At 32.8% G+C, this 12,843-nt stretch overlaps 1 protein-coding gene across 1 annotated transcript in view; it reads right to left on the bottom strand.

Moving 5' to 3' along the window:
• LOC113373663 (protein jagged-1b) overlaps window positions 1-12,843 on the bottom strand; it is a 363,880-nt gene that overhangs the window by 30,774 nt on the left and 320,263 nt on the right. Inside the window, exons 15-16 of the mRNA XM_026613946.1 lie at window positions 11,009-11,062; window positions 4,965-5,171 (exon numbers count right to left, since the gene is read on the bottom strand). Coding sequence (XP_026469731.1) covers window positions 4,965-5,171; window positions 11,009-11,062 — 261 coding nt within the window. The remainder of the gene's footprint in view (window positions 1-4,964; window positions 5,172-11,008; window positions 11,063-12,843) is intronic.

The following is a 12,843-nucleotide window of genomic DNA, read 5'->3' as shown; positions in this document are numbered from 1 at the left end:
AAAATGTGCTTAACTCAAAATATATAAAACAATGACTCTATTTTATAAAAATTAGAAAATTGGTAAAATTTTATTTTATAAATTTATACGAAGCATGGTTGACCAAGACCGTGACAGTAATATGTTGGTTCATAGGATCAAAAATGTATATATAACAGTAAAATAAAAATAAAAAAGTACAATTACAATTTAAATATCCACTACTCAATTCGCATCACACCGAAAAGTTGTGTTTCAATACAAAGTGATCTTACCAACCGTTCTTCCGTAAAAGCTCAATATCTGATCCAAGCCAAAATGAAAACATCGCTGGAACCTCATTACGTTATTAATTCGAAAAATATCAATGGATGATAATAATCGACGTGTGTGTTATAAATAAACTGCGCGAATTTGAAATCATTTCGAAATAAATCAATAATTACCGGCATCACATCGAGGAGAAATCGGTTTAATGACAGTGCTCGGTGCTCGGTATTCCAGGTAAGGCAGACGGTAAATAAATTGAGCAGATATGCGTGCAGTACCCAGAATGCGCATACCGAAGTATGCGATATATAAATTCTCTACTTATATATGGTTAATTTCTGAATTAATAGCAATACCAGTAGATAAGAACTGGGAGAGCATATATGACTGTCAATCGCAAATTTCCTGGAATTACAAAGTACCTGCAGCATAACTGTATAAGGTATACACTGTTAATTAATGCCAATTGAGGACATGTTGATTCATACATATAGGTTTTGCGAAATCATTTCTGGGCGGTTTAATAGATTTATTGAGAAAACACTTAACCCTGAAACATAAAACCTGACACAATTTTGTTACATACAGCAAGGTAGGTCCTGGCTTTCCGGTTGCTTGTATTTATCGCAATTTATTCTCCGTAATTTATCCTTCAGTAGAAAATCTTATAAATTGGAAAAATATTCTTGTAAAACCAAATTGGTATAGATACGAATATGTTTCTAAGTGAGAATAGCCCTCGTCCGGGATTTCTGCATCAATAAATATTGGCCATGCTACAGAAATTGTGATAAAATATATCACATAGAGATGAGAGTGCTGTTTGTGTTTTCATCTGTAAAACCGACGTAGTATTAAGTCAAACCAGCACAAAAGCATATCTGATTGCTGCTCAGAAACATAAACATGCCATACCAACCCTACCTAAAATTTTGAATATTTGACTATTTCCAAAACCAATTTTCTATACGTCTTCGACAACATAATCGTCCAAGGCAATACCATTAAGATTATTTATCATTATAGTATTATAGATATTACGGCCCATCATTACCAAAATAACCAACCGCAAATTATCTAATTAATTAAACCATTGCAATCAGTGTGATTTACTAGTGTATTACAAATTTGCATAAACGCCCTATCGTGGTATTAACGCAAGTTCTCTACGGGATATTTAGCTGCAAGAACTGACTAACAACCGTGGCTACCATAAATATTTTGTTCACAGACAGCATAATTATCTAGTATATGGCCAAGTATTGTAATTACTCATCTCTCCTTGTTATGGTGTACCTGGAGACACTTTGAGAAATTACATTCTCCTTGTGAACAACTGACACAGATATCGGTAAAGCTCTTAACTGAATGGATACACAACTGGAAAATGATTTATTCAAAATTGTATAATTGAGATATTAGAATTATATATATTTATAAATTTAAAACCTGCACGAGTTTAAAAATTAAGTATTCCATTTTGATACAAAAATTCGGTAATTGTAATAAAATAATAATTATTTAGAACTAGGTAGTAAAAATGAAATAAATTAAAAATATTAAATTATTTAAAATATAAAATTAAAATTAAATTAAAAAATTAAAATTAAAAAATTAAATTTTAAAATTATTTAAAATTAATCAAATCTTACGATTTCGTGCCAACATGTTCTTATATCCCTAAGATTGCACAAAAGAATCTATTTATATCCAAATCAATTTAATGAATTTGAGTAAATCTACGACCAGCTATCTGCCTAAAACTATCTTTACCGATTAATAACCTAATAACACTATGTACATGTGTTAATGAACTACAATTTCCTGTTTGCAGATTTAGTTATTTATTTATTTACTTATTTATGAAATACGATGGATGTCTTTAGTCGTTTCAAGAAACATGTTTGATAAGGCTGTTATGGACCGTTGCCCAGAGGAAATGATGCCAAATTACTTGTAAACTTTTTCTTTTTTCTTCAAATTAGCAATATGTTTACAAGTCTTTTCGTTTAAATGCGAGAATATTATATTGAAATATTCCATCTCATTATTGTAATGAAAACGAAGTGGTATATAAAAACGAAGTAGTATACATGACCAAATTCTTAAAATAAAATTAATTGCATTTTAAAAGTGCCAACAAGTAAAAGCAGCAAAATGAATTCTAAATGATCATAACTTTTCCAAATTATCTACAAAAATATACCTTTCCTGTTGTACTTGAAAGAAGTTTTTGTACTATCTTCATTATATACACTCCTGCTTCAACATATCTTAACTAGCGCGAATATATTTCCAGAACATCAGTTTGGCTTTCGGAGTCAACACTCCACAATTCAACAGTGCCACAGAATCGTAAGAGTCATCAGCAATACTTTCGAGGCCAAACAATTCTGTTCTGCAGTCTTTCTAGATGTGAGCCAGGCTTTCGATAAGGTGTGGCACAAGGGACTTTTATTGAAGATTAGATCGCTACTTCCATGTGGTTATTATAATATTCTAGAATCTTATCTCGCCAATAGGAAATTCAAAGTACGGGTCAACACTGAAACCTCAATATCTCATCAGATTGAGGCAGGAGTTCCACAAGGCAGTGTTTTAGCGCCATTTTTATATATCCTCTTCACTAGTGATTTTCCAACTTTACAATCAACCACAACAGCTACATTTGCTGACGACATAGCAATTCTTTCGACACATGCTGATGCATCTAAGGCTACGCTAATTTTACAAAGGCATCTAAATGTTATAGAGGAGTGGACAAAAAATGGAGAATAAAAATAAATGAGAGCAAGTCTAGTCATATAACATTTACACTGAACAAGACAACATGCCCAGGAGTACATTTTTATGGCCAAGCAATTCCAAGCACCGAATGCGTCAAATACTTAGGTATGCATTTAGATCGTAGGCTCACGTGGAAGGACCATATTCGCGCCAAATTAAAGACTATAAAAATTAGAACCGCTGAACTATACTGGCTACTGGGACGCAAGTCAATTTTATCCATTGACAATAAACTTCTAATTTACAAGGCAATAATAAAACCCATATGGACTTATGGCATTGAATTGTGGAGCTGTGCAAGCAAATCCAATATAGCGTTAATGCAACGTGCCCAATCGAAAATATTGAGGCAGATTACTGATGCTCCGTGGTTTGTTAGCAACAAAACTTTACACGACGATCTTCATATTGATTTTATAAACAAAATAATACAAATCAACAGTATAAAACACTTTCAAAAACTACAACATCATTCAAACAATATAGTCACTCAGCTTCTTGAGACATCAACTTCAAGAAGACTGAAGAAGAAGCTGCCCGAAGATAATATGGAGGAACCATAGAACTACCACAACCTTATATAAACAGAATAATTGAATCATTTATTGAAGTGATTCTCTGAATATGATTGTAATATTGATCCGATAAATTTATATGTGTGTTTGCAAGTGTGTGTGTATGTGTGTGAGTGAATGACATAAGCCAAATAGCTCATAGAATAGTTATGTATTCTGATTGCTATTGAAAATAAAAATTAAAAAAAAAAAAAAAAATTATATACACTCTGGTTATTTATCCAAGATCGTCAAATATTTATTATTACAATTTCACTTTTATACATCTGTTCAAAGAACACATTTTCTACCACAAACTTTCGTTTACGTTTGCACCTGTGTATAAAAAAGAAATGCCAAAAATCTCCCACTGGCATATGCAAAATTGTACCTGCATCCAAACAAATGAAATATCAAAAGGCATGTGCACCAAATGATGTCAACGAAATGACAGCATATATCAAGGTGCAACCCTCATAATATCATACCCTTATAAAATAGAGGGATGATTAAATCATAAGCTTGCTTGATGAAAAATGATACTTTTTAGTATAGTTGGAAGTATTATTTTTAAAATATTTCATGCGATATGCAAGTGTAAATCTCTGATTAAATATCTATATATAGGATAGTGCGGGGCACAAAGGTCTAATTGGACATTAGACAACACATAACAAATATCAAACAAACAGTATCGTACTACCTTCAGTGAAATTCCCAGATAATTCCTAATTATATAAATGTGTTTTTGTACTATATTTCTAAAATGTGCCATCTGTCTCTTTTTACCCCATAGACGTGGTAAAACCGGAAAGCCAGGGGGCAAACAAACCAATGTTCTATTTTCAATTTTGTAGAAAGTTTACAAAATGATAACTATATTATTCAACCAATGCTAAGATAAATTTCATGGGCACATTTTTTGAAAAGATAACATTGTATATAACCTAGATCTGGTATCACATCAGAAATACTCATCAACGGCGTTGGAATAAAATTGCATTTCAATTTTAATTTACTGTTTTAGTTACTAGTTTTTTACTCTTTACTCCTTTACCAGGGTCATGGTTCAGAGTTACAATGGAAATATAAAGCGATTGCTGCTTACATATCTTTTGCTCTCTACTGTCAAATATTGTTAAAAATTTTCTAACTTTACATGTTTTTGAGATATTGGTGGTGGACCATTTCACCCACTGACATTTAATCCCCGCTGTACCCAAATTCAAAACCACTTTCAAACTACTTTATCACGAAGACAACCAAATAATCGTTCAACCTTTGACCCTACTAATACCCTATTCACCCTGTCAAATTAATTCACCCTTCTTGATATATCAACCCTTTATCTTTCTACCCTAAATTGCCACTCACCTGTATATCCAGAAGCGCACGCGCAGTGGTAGTCGTCCACGAGATCTATGCACGTGGCCCCATTCAGACACTGTCCCACGCAGTCGTCTATGTTCCGGGCGCAAAGTGCTCCGCCCCAGCCTGGCGCGCACGTGCAGTGGAAGCCCCCGTGCGTGTTGGAGCACGAGACCGCGTTCGCACAAGGGGAGGAGAGGCATTCGTCGACGTCTGTTGAAGGAAAAAGAAGGAAATTATTGTTAGAAAATAATAGATATATAATAGATTTTTGAGGATATCCCAATTTTTTTAAATTCATATATTAAGGATTGGCCTCTTAATATATGGATTTATAAAAATTCGGATTTCCTCAAAGACGATAACATAGCGTTGTTATGGCAACGCTATCTTATATTTCTTTCTTGGTATTAAAAACTGTGAAAATGCTTTCTATTTGCTGCGCGATCTGGCGTACTTTACATATAAACAAACATATAATGTTATCATAACTGCATCTTTGTGATGCGCAGGGCCGGTCCTACCTTTATGCGATGCATGCAAAAAATGCGGGCGCACGCCTTAGGGGGCGCCAAAACGAGATTCGTATATGAAATTTATAATATAGTTTTCTTAATTTAATTCGAAGAATATTAAATTTCATTGCATCTTTTACTAATTTTGAACAATATTTATTAATTTAGTCGCAAATCGCCTTGATCTTCTAAGTAAAATTAAAATCAATGTATTTAATGCGCATTTACATTATATCTAATTTTTTTGTGTACTAAATCCAGATTTATTAAAAAAATATTTAAAAAATTAACCTAAATATTTATATAATTTTTATGATAAATTGTTCAAGAAGTTAAAATAATAGAGAGGGGGGGGTGCGCTAGAAAAAAAAAATTGCATGCGGGCGCTGAGTACCCTAGGACCGGCCCTGCTGATACCGTTTTATGTGGCGTTTTATGTGTATAACGCCTGATATTTTAAAAGCTCCTACTATCTAGCATTGAATATGCATTGAAATTTTACATAAATTTAAAAATATATGTTTAGAAATCAAATTTCCTAAAACTTGAACATCAAACTAATTCTACGGTGGCTCAACTTTTCAAGACACCAGTTTCAAGAAGCCTCATAAAGAAGATTGCTAAAGACAATATTCAAGGCATTCAACTCTACTATATCTTTGGAGAAGTGAACCACACATTGGATGGACAACTAAAGACTTACAAAAATTTAGCACAATAATTCCATGTGCGTGAGTGTATGTGTCTAACCAAATGTATTGAACTAAATAGTTCAAACAAAAATAAAGGAAAAAAAATTATTCATACATAAACAAGTCGCATTATTAATGCCAATGATAAAATAAGTTGATGATCTATTGCCTAAGTACGAGACTGATGCCAATGTCAATCAAAAACACACTTCAGCTCCTAATTCTCATAGGTTGTAATTGAAAAACGTACAAAATACATAACCTATGACCCCAAGTATATACAAACGTCTAATTTTCTTATCTGCTCGTACTTACTATTTCATATTTACATTTTCTCATATGTATGTTTCTAACAAAGTCTGAACGTTTTTTACCATAATGTGGAAAAATATTTCAAGAAAATATCTATCGAGGATAAGATCAAAAGATATAGAGAGGCATATGGTTTATGAAAAATATCAATTAGTTGGTATACATTAAAGGTCATGGTATTTAGTTATTATGAACAGATTTAAAGCATCTAAAATTCTTGAACAATTAGGAAACTATTCGATAATAATCAGAAAAGTATGTTCGGTACTAAATTTACGTTTCAAGGTCGGTTATTTTTAAATTCAACCGCATGTTGTCTATTAGTTTCCTCCGGCACGCTTACCGTAAACATTTCTGAATAGAACAGATACACGTAAGCTTCACCAAAGATATCTAGTTTCTAATTTACAAACGATTTAAAAAATCTAAATGGTCTCGCCAATACTTTACGCGCCGACAGAATCATCGTATTTTTTCCTTTTCGCTTGCTATTTTTAATACAGCACACATATGTCTTCGTTTAGTTTCCTGCATCAATATATATGTATTCTTGCACGCTTCAATGGGCTCGGAATCGATGCCACAGCCAAGTGCAAAGACAAACCGCTGCAGACGCACGACGAAAAAACATGTCAAAAGGTCAAACCCGAGGGGGGATCCGACTTCGAATTTGAAGAAAAAATTAATATAACGAGTTTATAGACATTAATATATGATCGCCGGTGAGTGGTCGATGATGAATTCGTACTACGTGTAAAGGAATCCAGAGAAGAGACGATGGCCACGCCGGATTTATAGTCGCTTTAGCGCCATCACATTAACGCCAAGACACTGTGACTTATTACCGAGACTTTGTTATGGGCTGGATGTAGGGGTGTCCATTTGGAAAACGAACCATCGAAACATGAAGAGAAAAATAAATTTTTGAATCGGTAAGAATTACTTAGGATTAACTTGTTAAGTTAACAGGTTAATCTATTTTGTTTTTTTTTATATTTTCAAAGTTCAACTCTTTAAGAATATGAGTACAAGAGGATTTTCCAAAATTTAAATTATTCTCAGACTTGGTTGGCCACAAAAATCCACATCTGTTTCCTTCCTCTGCGAAACTTTTAACCAATGATTTCTCAACTTCTACATGATTGATTTACTTGAAGTTTCTACACTCTTCTTTATAAACCTTTCTCCGGTATGAAGTACGCTAATCATCCAATTCCGATTTTAACTATTTCTATAAGTTTGGAGGACCAAAAAAGTTGTAATTTCTGTTTATTCACATGAACAAATTTTGACTAGGAAAATAATTTTTCAACCATACTATTATTTCTACATTTTATTTTAAAGACAAATGATATCTACAATGATGCTTTAGCAATTCACTAACCATTGAATTCTTCTAACACGACATAGCTTTCAAAAAAAAATTAAAATGCTATTCAAATCCCATATCGTCTAAAACGAAGTCCAGTCTGTCTGAACAGAACAAGTGTTCGACATGAAGGAACAGAGGATATCGTTAGTGACTTAACGCCGTCTCACCTTCGAAACAATGGAACAAATCGTGAATTATCGGGGAAACGATGCGAGACGCGACATTTTTGTCCTACAATTAGGAATGGGGAATGATTCTTGGCATTTTTTATAATCGAAATTACGACCATTCAAATTCTCATCTAGCATTGAAATTGGCCAATGAGAGATAATTTTAGTTCTCTTTGAGAAAATGAAGCAAGACTTACGATAAGCACCATTGTTAGTAATATACTCCATCTATAACTTTCGCTTTTGACTACTAATAGTTTCATATAATAAATTCTGAGGATTTGAAAATTGAGTATATTTGGAAAAGAGAGGATATATTGCTTGAATGCGGCCCAGTAAATCGTTGCTCCAAGTGGAGAACGTTTAGCTCGTTCGGCTGAGGACTCCAAACACAAATAGAACACTATATGAAATTAATTGAATGAGTAATAGTCACAAATTCTAGTCTCTTTTGAACTGAAAAACCACTAGTATTTTTAATAAATATATGTTTCTTATTAGCATTCATTTCTATATTTTAAATTTCTCAATTGTAAATTGAAAGTATGTGTTTTTCTAATCGTGAGTGTGTTTAGGTAATTTTAAATCGAATTTTCTGCACGATTTGAGTCTTCTTCCCGAGACGACCACAGATCACACCGATTCGCCGTCACCTACGCTCAAAGTTCGTTAACTATCTTCTACGCTTGGTTAATTCCAAACGCCAAAGTCATACCGTTTATTTTTTTCTCGCTGTGTCAACGCACAAAGAAATTTCACGCCGGTACAAGCCATTATCATTAATGATTTGCGAAGACGGATTTGACAAAAGAGCGTCGAAAATCGTCCATATCTCGTAATATATCTAAATGAATTCGCTTTAGACAATTTCCGATAATGTTTTATGCAATCGCTAAAAGCTTTTGATGATTTCTATCTGATAAAAATCGATGTAGATAATTATCGCCTGATTTTGGAGGCGCGATATGTAGGTAATCGACAAGTGTTTTTATTAGGTTTTTGTGTAGGTGAAATGCCGTTCGATTATCACACCTCGTGTGAGATTAAAAGTACTGAGAAGATCAACGTAAACGATAATGCTTTGTTTGAAATGTAAATTTAAGAAATCAGTGTTTAAGAAATCGAAATAAAATTCCATAATCTATAATCATTTTTAAAAGAAATAGTCAAAAAAAAAATACTGCAATAGATTTGTCGTTGATCTTTTAAAATTTTGTCCAAGATGATTTGAAGTTCAGATTCCAACAAAAGACATGTAGGGGGAAGTCCAGTAACACCGGACGGCACTTAAAGCCGGGCACTCTATTTAACACGTATTATTTAAGCGAGCATATTTTTTTTTATTTCAAAATACAAGTGAAAGGGGCGCGGGGGAACCCTTTGTTGTTTTAGGCGCAAAAACACGGCGTCGCCTGAATATCAATGGAAGTAATTCTACTGTATTTATGCATTTATATTTTAGTGGCATTCAAAAATAAAAGTAGTACTTGATTGTTATCCGTAAAAGAATATTATTAGATATTTTAAACAATTTTAGTAGGTACCACCAAATGAACGAAATTGTTTGTCCCTTAGCACCGGACACTAAGTCGTCCCTTAGCGCCTGAAGTAAACATATTGATATTTCTTGTAAGAATTGACGTAATTTATTCTAATTATTTAATTTTGTTCTGTATGAGTGCTAACCGTCAGTACATACCCCATTTTTTCGTATTTTCTAGTCAAAGAATGAAAATCGATGATGAATGCTCCAGCTGAGAGCATCGGCCAAAAGGGTGGATAATTAGTGATTTTTTTGCAATATCTAAGAATATTCGTCAAACACAAATGTGCAGACATTCCAGGTTATTTTGAAATGTCCGGTACTAGGTGCCACTTCGTAAAATCATGTTTTTGTCACTAAAGTTTGATTGATAGTATTAATTATTGTTTAGCAAAGATTGCGTTTTTGTTAATTTAGTTTGATTTCTAACATAGGTCATGATTTAATAAACATTTCGTAAAATATTTTTGATTTATTTATAAATAACCGGCACTCGGGGCCTTTCCCCTATGAATATATTTGCAAGGTACGTTTTCTACAGCGAAACGTAGAATAAGTTCATGGAAATGAATCCTTCTTTAAGTACCCTTTCGGAAATTAGACAAAAAGACAACAAACGACATTAAATCGTGGGATATCTCTGTGTCAGATTATAAAAGTGTAAAAACGCAAAACGGCGTACGCAATAAAAGTGCTCGGCTCTCCTGGGCCCGCGTTAGCTTTCGGGTCGTTTCCTCGCACGAAAGGTAAAATTCGAAAACGTCGTTAGATGCATTCCTATCCGTGAAACTCACGGTTCGTCTTAATGAAGTGTGCAACACGGCGGGCATGTTCACCAGCGTGCGAATTGGCTAACTTAACCGAGGATCAACCTGTGTACCTACACATACCTAATTACAAGAAAATCATTTTTTTTGTCTCATCGAACTGACGGGATTGAAACACCTTTCTCCTTGGGAAATAACAATCGTTTGAATTATACTTACTGAAAATATTTCACAAAAATATATGCATTACTTTGAATTTGAAAGTTATCTAAACCAAATTATAATCCGTCAATAATTATCAAAAAATACAACTAAATAAGTTTATGCCAATGTCTAAGTACACATGTTGGTATCAAGGTTCATCAGCCAATTCTGTGAACAAAGCTGCTTATTTAAGAGTTTATTCTGAAGTTTACCTAGGTAATTTGAGTGAAAAAGTTATTGCTTTAATTTGATGCACTTAATTGAAATTAGAATTCAGAACAAATGAAATATCTATAAAAATAAAGTAAGGTAAATACATTTACTATAAGACATATCCGTACAGATATGTTCATAAGTTTTACGGAAACTATACATAAAGTGAAATTGATAAGCCACCTGAATCATATAATTTAAAATAAACTAGGATAAGTCAAAATTGTTATTTGTGAAAATTTATTCAAATATTTATAAGTACCTGTTTCACAGTGTTCTCCTGTCCATTCCGAAGGACATTCACAGCGAAACCATCAACCAAGTCTATGCACGATCCTCCATGCTCACAAGGATTTCCTACACAGTCGTCAATATCTGAAAAAAATGAAAGAAATAAATTACCTAAAATGAATTGTTTTACATATGATAGATTTATAAATATATATTATATTCTATATATACCAGTTACTAGAAGATTACAGAAGAAAGTCTTAAAAGTCAATATACAAGGCATTTAATTTTACGACATCTTTGAAGACCAGAGCTGAATTGGTGAATCAGTCATTAGAATGCCAACTATTAACTTATAAAAATTTGAATCAAGTATTGAATTTATATAAACTTTACCTTCATCCCATCAATTTTTAAATTCAAAATACGTATGACTAGGTAGGGTCTATCTCTACACACTTAGGCATCAAAATCACTGAATGCTTTTCCAGGCAGATTGTAATTATGTGGAAATTTTGACAAAATATTATAAATGCGGATTCAATATACAGAATCAATTCAAATATGAAACTGAAATATGCTCTCAACTATCTTCTTACGCATTTCTCTACCTAAGTCGTTCTACAAACTGTAATCCGAGTAATTATGCAGAATAATTACAGTGCGTCTCTCTGTTCTCGTATTTGTTGCTTTAGTATCAGCCATAATGATAATGATGATTTAAATCGTTTTATAAACATACACGCGTGATACAATCAAAACGAAACCTATTTCAGAACATTCAACTTGATGTAATCCGCGATTTTGATCGCACGAATTGACGTAGAGTAAACGTCTAATCCGCTCGCTCTCTGTTCACAGATATGGAGGATATTAAAATTATCACAGGTGGAAAACGTGTTTTGAAACAGGAAATATACCATAAACTGTCATAATTAAAATTTTTACTTTTGCGATGATAACTTAATTAAATTTGCCAAAACTTCGGTACGCAAACCAATGTGCGCACCAAAGGGCATCAAAATAAAATTTGTTGGTTGTCTTTTGATAAATACCAGATTATTTAAATACGAATTTATATTAAATAGATAAATAAATTCTTCGTGCTAATCATTCATCAATCAGAAATATTAAATTACAATTAATTTTAATTTAATTACAAGTTTTTAACTGTGTTGATGAAGATTGTCACAGGAAAAATTGATCTGCATCACTGTGGTAATTTTCATTGGACAACATATTTCAAAAGGTAATAATTACATGTGAAATTATACAAATCAAAGAATTTGCAGTTCATAAATTCGGTTAATAATTACATACTATGTTTATCACCTTACATTTGGCTCCTCGCCAATTTGAATTTGCGATCCATGCGAACGCATAAGAGCACAAAGCACATATTTTCCTATGATAACATCGGATACAGAGACGAGTGTGGTAGGTACGAAGTCTAATAAATAATTGATACTTTGATAAATATACATGTGTCCCATCTAAGTGAATTATCGTACTTGCATTAGAGAAAACGCAGGGACGTGCCTTGTGAGTTCGCCAAGTTATTAATTTCTGATGTGTAACGATGAGGATGAGATTATTGCCTAGGATAAGAATACTGACCAATTTATAGTTGGAATTATTTTAGTACAAGGATTGTTTACGTTTGCGGTTCTGAAGCACTAAATAGACGGTAAAGTTGTTTGTTACGCGCCAGGGAACAGTTGATTTTTATTGCATTACATTGTTTGTATGTATGTACAAGGGGAATAATTTTAACATTTTAATTTAACCCTTATTTCTGAATAAATTTAGTAAAATTATAGAAAGATTGCTATATGTTCATCATTAGCTGTGCATCGAAAGAATAAA

Source organism: Ctenocephalides felis, unplaced genomic scaffold, assembly GCF_003426905.1.
Source record: "Ctenocephalides felis isolate EL2017-DRISC unplaced genomic scaffold, ASM342690v1 CF-g0.4_SCAFFOLD_01604, whole genome shotgun sequence".
NCBI classification, from domain to species: Eukaryota; Metazoa; Arthropoda; class Insecta; order Siphonaptera; family Pulicidae; genus Ctenocephalides; species Ctenocephalides felis.
The sequence above is the reverse complement of the archived record's forward strand: the minus strand, read 5'-3'. Positions and strand labels throughout refer to the sequence as shown.